Genomic DNA, 13,720 nt, shown 5'->3' with positions numbered 1-13,720 from the left:
CTGCAGACGGGCATACCCGTGCAGAAAGTCATTCTAGAAAGGTAATTGTCCCAACACTTAAGCGGGCCCCTTTCACTTGTCTTCTACATCACTGAGCAGTGAGGCAGCTAGATATATTTTCATTTTCTTATTCAGATTTAACTTTATGCATTAGTTCACTTATTACTTCTACTTTTAGATATTTATAATAAACCCTTTATTCTTTTCTTTTCTTTCTTTCTTTCTTTTTTTTTTTAGTATTTTTCTTTCAGGGGTGATGGTTGCAGTAATTGGTATAAAAATCTTTTCTCATGTTCTGTCTTACACTAAGTATTAAGTAAGTCTAATGCCCCAGACACAGCAGAATCATTAGCTGCTCAGGTCTTCATAAGCCATCGCTGAAATGAAATTCAAATACGAAGACTATGAAGCAGCGAAGAGTGTGGACAAAAGCATACAGAGAAACCAAACTTACGATTTGTCAGTTTCTCTTCCTGGACACAGGAAATCACCCTTCTGGTGATTAACAAGAGTAAAGCAGTAGGAAGAAGCTGGATATAAGAACAGCTTAAAAAGTGACCCCAAGGGGCGCCTGGGTGGTTCTGTTGGATAAACGACCCCAGCTCTTGATTTTTGGCTCGGGTGACGATGTCAGGACTGTGAAATCGGGCTCCGCACTGAACGTGGAGCCCGCTCTCTTTCTCCCTCTGCCCCTCGTTCTTTAAAAAAAAAGGTGACACTGAAGGTATTTTCCCTTAAAAACCTGGCCATCTCATAAATTATCGTCATACTGAGAGAGGATAGATGATATCATAGTGATAGAGAATAAGGGGGAAACCACCGCTCCTCTCTTGGAAAACAGTTGAAACTTTAAAGTGTGAATTTAATTCACAAAACTTTGGTAACATCTTTGCGATACCAAAACCTGAAACCATTTGGGGCTTAGGAGGACCCCATCCCAAACCGGTCAGTTAGCGTTCTTCCTCCGCTGTGCTGACCAGTGTCAGGATTCCTCAGAGTTTCCAAGCAGCTGCAGAGCCCTGCCAGCACTCCAGACCAAGCACAGAATGGACCAGAGCTGTGTCCCCAGCCTAGGGAGCTCTCCATTCTTACTGTTCGTATAAGCTGGCTCTCTGCGCCACAGAAATATCTTGGTGGCCTCTAGGTGTAGAAGGGCCTGGTTTGGGAAGAGAGAGCAGAACAATGCAGGAGCCACACTGCTCTGCAGAAGGAGGGCAGAGGCATTTTGACTTTTCTTTGCAGCCTGAGAGGAGGGTAGGAGACCAAAAGAAGAGAGGGCTGGAAGAGACTGTGGAGGAGCTAAGGGAAGAGGCGGTGAGTGAGTGCGGGCCACCGACAAACCCCTACAGGCGGAGGATGGCCCCTATATTTGGACGGTGGGAGCTAGTCCAGCGGACCCTCGAACAACACGGGTTTGAACTGCACGGGTCCACTCTGAGGTTGACTGTTTCCAGTAAACACACTGCAGCACTCGAGATGTATTTTTCTCTTCCTTAGGTTTTTCTTAATAACGTTTCCCCCTAGCTTATTTTGTTGTAAGTAAACAGATGGATTAGGCATGTGTTAATTGATTGTTTATGTTATCAGTAAGGCTTCCGGTCAACAGCCGCTATTAGTAGTTAAATTTCAGGGGAGCTCAAAGTTATATGAAGATCTCACTGTGTGGGAGGGGTATCAGCACCCCCAAGCCCCATGTTTTTCAAGGGTCAACCGTACACAATTCCAAGTGATCACCTGGCCGGTGTATACCGCAGCCTCTTCCTCTTGGTCAGGAAAATCTGCTCTGTACAACTGCCTTGTGTTGCTGCTTTAGGGAAACAGAGAGGGTGGGTGGCGCTTTGGGGCTGAGGAAGCCAGCAGGGAAGCCCAGTGGGCACTGGCAGCAGGGATGGCCATGATCTGGCCACACTGTGGATGAAACCAGAGGACTTCTGGCTGTCCGGAACAGGGGAGCTTCTCAGCACCCTATACAGAGTGGCCCTCGTGTTGTTTTAGTCTCACTACACAGCGAAGGACCACTCCCTAAGGCAGCAGGTCCTGGGGCTACCCAGTGTCTGGGCTCTAGGACTAAAAGAAGGGGAAGAGCCCTGAGATGTATTTTAGAGGGAGTGTTGGGCTTGTTGCATCAGGAAGCTTCTACCATAAGAGCCCCAGATGCGGACACGCTACCTGGATTCTGGCAGCAGTACCAGAAACACGTTAGAGGGGGAGGGGAGGCGGGCTGCTCGGCCTCCGTGCTGTGCTCGCAACATGTTTCAGCCCTGTAAACTCACCTGGAGGGAGAAGGCTCGCAGGGCGGGAATGGGGATCAGTGCGGCCATAAAGAAGGCGGTGACGTTGCTGATGGAGGTGAGGGCCACGCTGGCTCCCGTGCGCTTGAGGCACTCTCCAGTCCTGTCCTGAGGACGAGAAACCACAGTGCTGAGAGCTGCACAATGCGGGGTCCCCTCATGCCACAGGTCGGGCCAATAGTTCAAATAAATTCAGAACACATGGAGACAACATGTAGTTTATCATGCTGACGTCAGAGTGGAAGAAAGGGTTATCTCTGCCTACCCCTGATACTGGCATCGAAAATGCTTTCAGGACTACCTATACAGTCCTGTGCGTTCCCGACTACCGCATCCAAAGCACAGAGCTGTGAGACAATCACTGAAGTCAATTTTTAGGATTTAAAAGGGGTGTGTTGGGAGAGGAGGGAGGGTGGGGACAAAGTGACCCAAAAACCCCACAAAAATCCAGAAAAGCAAATACGGGCTTTGAAATAGGTGTTCTGCAATTCTTCTCATCTCTTTCACTCATTTAGAGGCAGTAACATGTCATTGACTTGGTCTCCTAGGCCAGATTCAAGAAAATTAAAGGACAAATACTCAAGAACAGAGGTGATTTTGGCTGGCTCCAAAGCTTTCTGCTTTTGTTTTTCTATTACCTCAAAAGGGATTCTTTTATTCTGTCCTGTTTCACTAAATGCATGTGCCAGAAGGAAAACGTCATCCACGCCAACGCCAAGAGCAAGAAATGGCAAAACCTGCAGTGAACACAAAGGGTGGTGCGTTAGACACATGAAGTCCAATTCAGTTCCTTCTAGAGCCATGGAGAACATTGCCCCAGCAGCTACCCTCAGGGCAGCTTACAGCAGCTCATGGTGAAGAACCTAGTTCCCAGGTTAAAATCCCCTGGATCTAGCCCTCTGGCTCACAGGAGGTCTTATCCATTTCTATTTTTAAGCCCTACTATTTTTTTACTTAAGCTAATAAATGATAAGGAAGCTAACCCATCAGAAGCAGTGGTTCTCAGAACACGATCCCTGGATGCGCATCATGGAGAACAGGTAATTAGAAACTCCAGGAGTGGAGCCCAGCAATTGGAGATGTCACCAGCCCTTCGCATGACTCTACCGCACACTCAAGTCTGAGAACCATGGCTCTAATGAATGACCTTCACTGCGTTGATAAGTGAAGCTTCTCTACCACCACCAAGTCCCCACAGAACTTCCACCCAGTGTCAAGGGCTCCACTCAGGAGATAGCAACCCCCCCGCCTCCCAGGAAGTGTGGCATCTTGGTAGTAAAGGTCGGAGGACCTGTGGGTGACATGGACACAGAGGAGGCCACTGGGCCAAGCCCGGGGAGGGGTATTTGTCGACAAACAGTGGACGGATGGCTCCTTTAGTACCTGAGTTGTTGCAGCGTTAAAGGAAATCCCGATCAATGAGCACAGGCCCAATCCTGCAGCCACTGACAGTGCAACCAACAGGACGCCAGCCAGCCCCACGGCACCCTGGGACTTGGAGCAGTCCCAGCGCAGCATGGTTAAACAGGCATAGGCAAGCTGCGAGCAGAACAACGGGGTGGGGGGCAGGTGAAGGAATGAGGAGGGGGAGACAGGGAAGGGGGAGACACAAAACAAAAGCCAAACATTAGAATGTGTAAGGATTCTAATGTTTTCCCCCACCCATCACCCCAAATCAAAAGGTAGAACTTGTGAAATCCAACAACAATTTACACTACAGACATCACATGAAATGATATGAGTCAAAGATGGGCAAACCGCAAATGGGAGAAAACGCTTTACACGACCACTTTTGAAATCAAAGCCGAGCTCTCTCTGTCTTGGATGCACGTGTGTGTTAAGAGCAGTTAAAAAGCAGGGGCGGTCATGGAAGAGATCAAACCCAAAAACTAAACCAGCTCTCCCCCCGTGCTCCCCCCGGAGAACTGAGCTGACTGTTACCATCAGTAGGTAGCCACTGGCCACTCGGATGACACTGACATCAGAGAAGGACTTCAGGATGTCGTCCAGGGTTGTCGTGGTAAAGGAAAGCACCTTCTGAGTGGAGTTGGGAGCAACACTTTGATGAACCACCTGTGGTCACGACATAAAGTCCCAAACAGAATGGAAGTGTCAGTGAGCTTCAAGAGCACAGACCTTGAGGGACATGTCCCCTCCACTCAAGCCTCACTTTATTCTGATGCATTAAAAAGGGTTCTACGTGATTCAGGTTTGAACTTCGGACTGACGTGAAATGACCCTGGTGCCGGAACAATGAAGGCCACTGCCGGTCAGCTGGGAATGTGGTGCCATGGTGAGCTGGTGCCCGACGTCTACAGCATCTCTAGGTCCTGTGCACCTGAGGCCGACCTTCTCCTCTCCGCGGCTCTACAACAGACCTGTGGTCCCATCGGCTCCCCCCAATCCAAAACAACTCATTCTTGTGGCCACTCCTCCCCCCTTCATTCGCTGGCCACTTTTAAAAGGTCACATGCAGCTCAGCAGAGGTCACTGCTTGGGAAACAAAGGCCAGCTCCTGTCACATGACCTAACCAAGGGGGACTGCAGCTGTGAACAGATTCTATGCTTTGCTAATGTTTTCCAGACACTTGCTAACCCAGTGTTTTTTTAAAAACTGTTACGCCTTCGCTCTGGAGTTCACAATTGGTTACTCAAAACGTCTTACGCGTCCCAATTAAAATTAGCCATCACCCACACAGGAAGGTTTCCATATCTAGGAAAGGAAAAAAAGTTTTCGCTCTACCAGGTCCCCAAAATGACAATTTGTTTTGAAAACAGGTTCTAGTGAAAAAACAAAACAAAACCAAACCCGTTTTAAAACATGGCAACAATGAAGCACGGAGTAACTGAGGGGTTTGTACCCAGATTCAAAGGTGGGCGTTGGAATGCGCCGATTTACCTCCACGTATGTCCTCTGCCAAGCCTCCAGGATGGCTGCTGCCTTGTCCTCGTTCCAGTTGATGTGCGAGACATACTCGTACCCCTTGAAGTGCTCATACATTTGCTTGGGAGTCATTAACTGAAACATGGTCTGCAAGGCGTGGGCACTGTGACAAGGAGGCAAAGACACGACATCAGCATTCCCAGGAAGCTGTCCTTCCTGCTTAAACTCCTGAACGCACGCCCTGCCTCACTCACGGCCCTTCTCTCCTACAAGAGCACATGTTTCCATTAAATGGGACCTGGATGGTGATTTTATTTAATAGATGGATGTACCATATTAAAGGTGTAACCTTACAAACCTTTTACAGATATACCCCAAAATTCAATTAATAAGCAATTTCCTTTCTCAGTTTCTAGTCAGTGAGACAGGAAGGGTAGGGGAGCAGATAGCTTGACCAGATACGCTGGGCTCGGGAGTGTGCGCTCGGGTGTGCAGAAATCCCAGCCGACAGCCCTCCCCAGGGAGAGATCTCAGATGGAGAGCCTGATGCTTGACCGAGGGGAGTCTGCGAGTGCCCAGAGGAGGGTTCTTGTTCAGCCGTCGGCTGTCGGCCAGTCTGTGACAGAACTGAGCTCCTACCGCTCCTCCCTACTCGCTGTGACCACTGCCGCCCGCCTGCCTTACACTTGCCCCCATTTTCTACGTAATAGGTCTTCTACAAACCTACAGTCACTAACTATGGTCCCGATGAAAACAACAAATCGCTTGAAAAATTCCCCACAGGGTGGTTTTTCAAGCTGGTCTGGTCCACTAGTATTTCCTAATATTCTATTACACCAGACGGCTAGCTAGGATAACAGTTAGGTATTAGTACAAATACACTTGCAGATGTCAGGAGGAAAGTGGTTTCTGAGGAAAGGACAAAAAAAATAGATGGCTTGGATTTTTCCTCCATGTGCTGGATTACCTGACAAGCTTCCCAGTGCTATTCTTGACTGTGCCACCCACAATCAGTTCCTCCTGCCAGTGCATATACTTTCGGGATAATCCATGACATCCACCGTTCAAAACAAGGGCCACATCAAGAGGCTAAAATAAAAAGACAGCCACATAATTATGGGAATTAGCAGGCAGGTCACATGCCTTGTTAAAATCCAGTGCATTAAGGGCTTGTTTGTTTCAGAGAGAACATTAATAACAAGGCTAATGAGAGGCATACGGCAAATCTTGCAGCAAAATTTAGCTCTATAAACAAACTTAGCTCCGCAGACAAAAAAAGATCGTTGAAAATCAAATCTTAAAAATGAAAATAATAGGACTAGGCATGGGAAGAAGACAGCAAGCTTTGCTCTCGGTCCCTGGGAGCAGAATCAATGACTGTACTCACTTTGGTTGCATTCTTGTTGGGGGCTGTGGCCGGGCAGTCTGGATCAGCCGGGTTGAGGCAGGGCCGGTCCATATAACCATGACCAACTTCAGCCTTATTCAGCATTTCCTCCCAGCTGTCCACTTGATAGTTTATTTTCTTTAACTCTTCCAGGAATTCCAAAGGGTCAAAGTTTGTCCACTGCAAAGGAGGCTTACCTCTGTGAAAGAAATTAGAAGGCGAGACCATGAAAAGAGGCTTTTCCAAGCCTCTGAGCCTGTGCAGATCGTGTATACTGCGTCCGGGCTGCACGAGGCTTTCTGGGAGTGCTGCAGCGCGGGGACCCTGGCATGGAAAATGAGTGCTCCTTTCCCGGGGATCTGTATGCAAACCCGGTCAGGAAAATAACTCATGAATGGAAATGGCAAGCAGAGAGCTTGTAAGTTAACGAAGAGATCAAAGACTCGTTACTGGCTACTATGTCCTCTTTAACACCTGAAATTAAAATTTGCCAAAGACTGAAAACCAAAAATAAGGGTTGGGGGTGGTGGGGCAGTGGCAGGGGGCAGGGGGGAGAAGAGGGAATCATGATGTCAAATTAGCACTTCCCAGCCTTATAAATGCTTTGTAAATGTCATCAATCAAAATATTTGATCTCCATTACCTTCAATAATCCCATACTTATGAGTTCTCTCTGACAGCCTGGCAGTGGACCCCGAAAGCCCCCTGCTGCCTCTGCCATCACCACCATCAAGGCCACTTCCCCCCACACTCACTTTTGAATCTGTGCTGTTGACAGACCAGAAAGGCTTTTGGCTGCCTGTTATGTGGTTCAAACCACACTGTAGCTGCTTAACCAGGCTGAAGTCATTATTCAGAATCTCCCAACCAGAAAACACAAAACCCCTTATTTCCCATCTAAAACTGTACACTGAAGGTCAGGGTATGGCCACTGCAAATTGCTTTTGCAGATATGCGTAAGCTAGGACAGAAACAATAACCCAAGCACGAACTCTTGCATAATTAACTGAAAATGTCTACACTGATTAACAATTATTTCTTAAAAGATGCAGAGTATATAATATCCAACTGGTAACCTGTGAGGCATCCCCTACCATGGCCTTCAAAGATAGCGGATTTCCCCCTTCAATGTCATTAATGTGATCCAAAGAAAGGTTAGTGTTTTACTCTGCAGGAATCTTGAACTTTAACTCAATATATTTAATTCTGACATGTACGCACTAATACATTCTCTTTCCTTACAAAATAACTTAAACCTATGGCAGTGCCTGGTTAGCAAAACTGCGAACACTTTATTAAAGAGTTAAAAATCATACATACTGAAAGAATTTGCATTTTATTTGCATATAAATAGGTTGGTAAAAGTGAATGAAATTTAATGGTGCCTTCAGAACTTTTTTTTGAAAAGAGGAAAAACATTCTGCTGACGTCCCCTCTCCCCCAACTATTCACTCAAAAAATGCCCGTGGAATTTCAATGTTTTTATTTCTTGTTCAAAACTGAAATAGAATAAACAATGATCCAGTAACATCCGAAACATTCTAAACTTTAGAAATCACAGACAGCAGAAAATAAGATCACATACTTACAGTAGGTATGCTGTCCCAGATTGTAACTTTGCCCCTTCCCAGAAGCAGTCCAAAGGTGTAATAATTAAACAAGGGTAAAGATATTCTATTATCTGTCAAAGTTAAAAAGAACAGGCCACATGTTAGGATAACACACACCACTGAGGAATTTTTGAGATTTTCTTGGAAAAAAAAAGGAAACTATACCTGATCCATGTAACCTGTTTCTGTGATAAGTTCTCCGGATTTGTAACACAAGTGTTCCAATTTCCACTGTCTAGTGAAATAGAAAGCAGAGACAAACATTCTTACTGTAATAACCTAAGGAAATCAGTGCAAAATTGGAACTATAGAACATTTAGAAAGAACTGCAATTTCGATCACTTTTTAGTATCTGTCAAAAGGAGCACAACTTTTGCCAAGACTCAACAGGCTTGCTTTAATGAATAGATAATACTCAATTGTATATAACATGTGGGTGTTTATGTAAATAAATGCTACCAAAGTACTTGAAAAGTCTTGTTTTCTTAAGTATCCTCCCAATAATCTTGTTTACACCATTAATCTGCTTTTTCCTACATACATTACAATTTCAGGGAAGATAATTCAGAGTTGAATTATCACAAATTCAAAATAAATGGAGACTAATTAGTAAGGTTTCTAACATATTAACATATATTCAGGTGGGAAAATATTACTGACTTTTTTTTTTTTTAATTTACTGGAGTTAATGTCCTTATTAACAGTGTTCAAAATGAATTCTCCTGCTCTTCACCATGAATGCTGTTAACAACACTGCCAGGTGGCCAGATTTCCTACTTTCCAGCTTTTTATTCTTGTTCTATAGACAGGACATTAAATATACTGTTCCACAATTACCTTACTATCTATCACCTATCTCTTATTCTGTCATCTCTATAAAAATGCTCTGTAAGCCCATGCCTTTCCAAGTGTCTCAGGAAGATAAACTTACCTTGAAAAAAGAGTAAACTTTAAAAGGGTAGGGATGGCAAAACCAGAAGAAAAATACGTTTTTAAGTCTCTCTAAACTGCTCTATTTTGTTGGTCTCCTCTTTTTTTTTTGTATTTGTCACCCAAAGGAACGTTCTGGACTTAGCCCACTTCCCTATGGAACCTTCACATCTATCCTGCAAGGTCCCCAACGAAATGCCACCCCTTCCCACTAGGCTGTTACTGCCCAGTGCTACTGAAAATCACCCCTTCTCTTGAACTCCAGAGCACTGCTGGTCTGATCTGCTTCATACCTGGAGTACCTGGGCTGGGGAGCGCCTGTGCTTGGCTTTGGATGCACCCATCTACACTGATGTCTTCCCTCTTTCTAACCAGACCATCAGCTCCTGAGTGAAGGGCTCAAGTTATTCATCCATCCTTCCACCCACCCATCCACCCACCCACCACGGATGCATCTTTGTATATATTCATTCTGAATTCCACACAGCATCAACATAGACTATCTGGCCTGAGGAGGTCCTCAATATCACTTGGTCAGTGAACTCACTTCCTTGAGAAGGGCATGACTGTGCATTAGAGAAACCTCTAGGGGGTCTTGGAGCCAGAAGAAAGCATTTGAAACCTGGCTCTACTGTTTAATAATTATAAGACCTTGGACAAATGCTCTAATTGATCTACTTCCTGGTTTTCTAGCTTAAAAAATGAGAAGGGTTGAACTAGGTGTTCTTTAAAGCTCATTGCAATGCATACAAGTTCTCTGGTTCCATCACACATAAAGAGTGTAATTTTATTGTACAGACACCCACATCTTCTCCTTAAGTGTGTAAGTGACAAGTCCCTTCAAGATAGGGTCCCCCTATGTTAAAAATGGGTCAGCATGCTTGCAGTGGCCCTAGAATGCCCATTTCCACATTCTTTACTGGGCCTCTCCCTACAAACTTTGCAAAACTGCGTTGGGTAGTTGCTTCCTCTACAGAATGGGAGGGATGTGCTGATAGAGCAGGGTGTGCTCACTAGTCAAGTCTACCTGACCAAAGTGCCAGAATCTCTCTTTACGTTTTCCCTTTCATCCATTACATGTACCTCATTTTGTTCTCAGAGCCCCCTAAGGAGAGTAGACCACATGTGATCAGTAATTTTCAGATGAGGCAACAAGAACATGTGATTCATGCTGGATGCTAGGGCTTGGTCTCCAGCAACATGGGTCTTAGCCAGTCCAGTTGAGCCCACGGAGAGTGGAGGTTACCACAGCAGGGACAAGTCCAGATTTTCCTTTTATGCTTTCTCTTCATTCTCCCTGGCCACTGAGTATGCCTACAAAGCCACTTACTCACCTCTCCTGTGAAAAACTGTACTATCAACCACTCAGTTAAAAGGTGCTTCAAAGCAGTGCCTGGGTGGCTCAGTTGGTTAGGCATCTGACTCCTGGTTTCAGCTCAAGTCACGATCTCATGTGCCGTGGGATCGAGCCCTGTATCAGGCTCCATGCTCAGTGTGGAGTCTGCTTGGGATTCTGCTTCTCCCTCTCCCTCTGCCTCTACCCCCACTAGTTCTCTCTCTCTAAAATAAATTAAAAAAATAAAATCTTAAAACAAAACAAAAAAAGTGCTTAAAAGCCTTGGTGAGGGACAGGATAAGGTTAGGTAAATTCCAACTCAGTGGTCCCCTGAAAAGAAGGTTTAGTGACAGTCTTCTCAATAGCTCAGGGAGAAGACCCCGTTCAAATTCATAATCTAGGCAGTTAGTCAATCAATAAAATCCAAGTGCTCACCCTGATCTAAACGCTGGGGTGCAAGGATGGACAAGAGATGTGGTCCCTGCCCTGAATAACTCACTGTTTCAATAGAGAAGAAAAAGGACTGTCAGTTTTGATCCAGAAGTCTTTGTATGTTTTTACTATACCCACAGCATTGTTAAATTAGCTATGAAGCTAAAGGATAATATTTTGTGAAGCAGTATATGACTCCTTTCAGTAAGAATTCACCAGAGTGGCTCAACCTGTTGGGCACTTTGTAATACATACCAATTGCCAATAACTGTGGGGAGTACAAAGTAACCAGAAGTAAGTTCTTACTTTTTCCCCCCCATTCTTTTAAAGTAGACGAAAGGCAATTCCAACGGTAACTTCTCCGAAAACATCTTAAGCAATGACATGTCTTCAGAATGGGTATATAGCCCCACAAACAACTGCTTGAAGGATCAGATTCATTTTGGGTATATAGGGCCTAGATACTTACTGAAAATACATGAACATGTATTTGATTTATCACTAATCTCTAGAAACAAAAATCAAGATTTTTTTTTTAAAGAATCACTTCATTAGAAAACTATCTGAACTAACACTCTAAGCATATTTCCAGGGCAAGGTAACTTACTAAAACCAGAAGCTTCTTTCCACCAGCTTACCTGTTATACATATATACATGGACTCGGCTGGCCTGGAGGGCTGAGTCCAGGTGTTGTCGGAGGGCTTCTGGGGTCAGGACATTAGCACCGTCTTCTTTCGGGGTCTGAATCATGAGTTGAGGATTAAACATAGCCTCTTCTCCAATCTTCTGGCGAGTATAATTTAATTCACGACTTACTCGTCCACCAACTGACAAACATGTACAGGCTTCAATTAGAACAGCAACATCCCCACAAATTCATGTTCTGTTATCTCACTAGAGGTGCAGAATACGTGATAAATGATCTCTGGTCATGAACATGTATGGGAGATGTTTGGGGGTGGGGGTGGGCAACATTCACCATTATTATTATTGGCGACGTTCATTTCACCAATAAAAAACATTAAAAATATTCACTAAACCCGTGAACAACTGTCCTGCCCATTGCATATGCACTTAATGCATACGTGTTTGTGCACCTCCTAACTAATACACCATATGTGTGGAGGGGGAGGGGGAAGGAAAACTTGAGACACCTTTTCCCTGCAGTCCAGACCAAACACCCCTGTTACAATTTCTTTCACTTGTGTAAACAACGTGCCCCTGCAGCCCAGTTCAAGATAAATGGCTTCAATTTACACTCTTCTTCTAAATAATCTAGCAAAAGAAACAAGGAAAGGTGGCAAATGTGTGTTCAGGACAAAACGTGCCAGGAGAAGATAAATAATGTGATTCACATCAGCTGGACTTGAGAGGAACCAAATGTCTCTGCCATGGCCCGGACAGCCAGTCTCTGGGTCCTGGCTCCACCAGACTCACCTGGCAGCATCCTGGAACAGAGGTGCCAGGTTCTGAGTGGCCCGGAAGCAGGCAGCCTGTGTTCCAGAAGCTCCCCTTGTGATTCTGAACCTGCTGCAGAGGCCAGAGCCCCAGCCCCAGGACCAACCGGCTCTCCAGCAGGCCAGCCACAGTGGGGCAAGCCACAGGCCAGGGCGGCAAGGTATGCGGCACATTGTTACTGCAAACTGCTTTTTTGCCTACTTCCTTAGGCCCTGCGTTATATTTTAATTATGGTTTTAGAACAGGCCAAGTGCAGAATGCTGCCACCTGGCTGGGAGGTATGGGGGGGAAGGGAGTTTCACTTCCCAACAGGATAGGTGTGCGGGGATACTGAAGGAGAGTGCTCTTGGAGAGGAGGGTGCTTTGACCCAATAGAGCCACAGGGAAGGGGTTGTTCAGGAAGGGGGCAGGAGGGCAGCAGAGAGAGAATCCTAGAATAGCACCCCCCCTTCTCCCCCTCCCTACACACATACTCTAAGGCCAGCTGATGAATCTGAACAGTGAGTCTGAATAGTTCCTGAAGTCACTGGTAAGTTGCATGTTTACTCAATAACAGGCCTTCAGCAGCAGTGTAGAAAGACCCTTCAACAATCATCCTAAGCTTTCCCACGAGGAGGATTCCTTTTTCTTCAAATTTAGTATTCAAGGACATAAACATTTGGTTTGGGCAAGTAAGTAAGTACTGGGAACAACGGGTTGTTTAGCTCTCTTGGCATATTTTATAAACAAGGGGGCAGGCTAAAAAAGCAAATAATGCCCTCATTAGGAAAGCTAGTCCAGATTCACAGACTGGCAGGATCATCTGTGCAGGTCCACGCAGATGGTCAAGGCCACTAAGGACTACTGTGAGGTGAGGCGGAACATACTGTGGGGTGTGTCAAAGAGGAGGAGAACGGTGGGGAGCCGGCAAGGGGGAGGGGGGGGCAGAGAGGCGGAAATTACCAATCGGTTACAGAACCTATTAACCCTCCTGGGGCAGAAAACGTTGACAGATGCCCTGGGGAATTGCGAGGACCCTGCCACCATTCTGAAGTTAAAGAAAGACCACATAGGAAAACATAGGAAACTTGCAACAAAGGATAAATTTACAAGAAGTCCCAGACCTTTTCAGGATGCTCTTCTAAAGCTGCCTGCAGGCAGGGTCTGGCTCCTTCTGGCAGGAATCACAATGCATTATTTCAACCAATTAACTAGTGAACTGAATTAGACTCAATCCACATTCTCTGGAGATAAAAAGACTGTTTGAGGCTAAAAAGCCAATTATTAATCCAGAGGTCACTTCTGAAAAGCTACAGAGCTCCAAGCCAAGGAGCTCCAAATAGCCTTTTGGGGGGAAAAAGGCTGAACTTCTTCCCCTTTTTTGGGGCATGACATCAATGCCCCACACCTAT

At 45.5% G+C, this 13,720-nt stretch overlaps 1 protein-coding gene across 6 annotated transcripts in view; it reads right to left on the bottom strand.

The window, feature by feature from the left end:
* The window catches only part of PTCH1 (patched 1), a 70,563-nt gene that overhangs the window by 29,571 nt on the left and 27,272 nt on the right, over positions 1-13,720 (bottom strand). For 5 of the 6 annotated variants that reach the window (XM_032306525.1, XM_032306523.1, XM_032306527.1 and 2 more), the window contains 10 exons: positions 11,509-11,698; positions 8,338-8,407; positions 8,152-8,243; positions 6,563-6,761; positions 6,143-6,264; positions 5,191-5,338; positions 4,233-4,364; positions 3,675-3,830; positions 2,930-3,028; positions 2,274-2,399 (listed from right to left, as the gene is read on the bottom strand). In XM_032306525.1, the coding sequence (XP_032162416.1) occupies positions 2,274-2,399; positions 2,930-3,028; positions 3,675-3,830; positions 4,233-4,364; positions 5,191-5,338; positions 6,143-6,264; positions 6,563-6,761; positions 8,152-8,243; positions 8,338-8,407; positions 11,509-11,698 (1,334 nt within the window). The remainder of the gene's footprint in view (positions 1-2,273; positions 2,400-2,929; positions 3,029-3,674; positions 3,831-4,232; positions 4,365-5,190; positions 5,339-6,142; positions 6,265-6,562; positions 6,762-8,151; positions 8,244-8,337; positions 8,408-11,508; positions 11,699-13,720) is intronic. The other variant, XM_032306524.1, reaches the window with a different exon arrangement.

Source organism: Mustela erminea, chromosome 12, assembly GCF_009829155.1.
Source record: "Mustela erminea isolate mMusErm1 chromosome 12, mMusErm1.Pri, whole genome shotgun sequence".
Classification (NCBI taxonomy): domain Eukaryota; kingdom Metazoa; phylum Chordata; class Mammalia; order Carnivora; family Mustelidae; genus Mustela; species Mustela erminea.
Note: the sequence above shows the minus strand (reverse complement) of the source record. Positions and strands in the feature narration are given on the sequence as shown.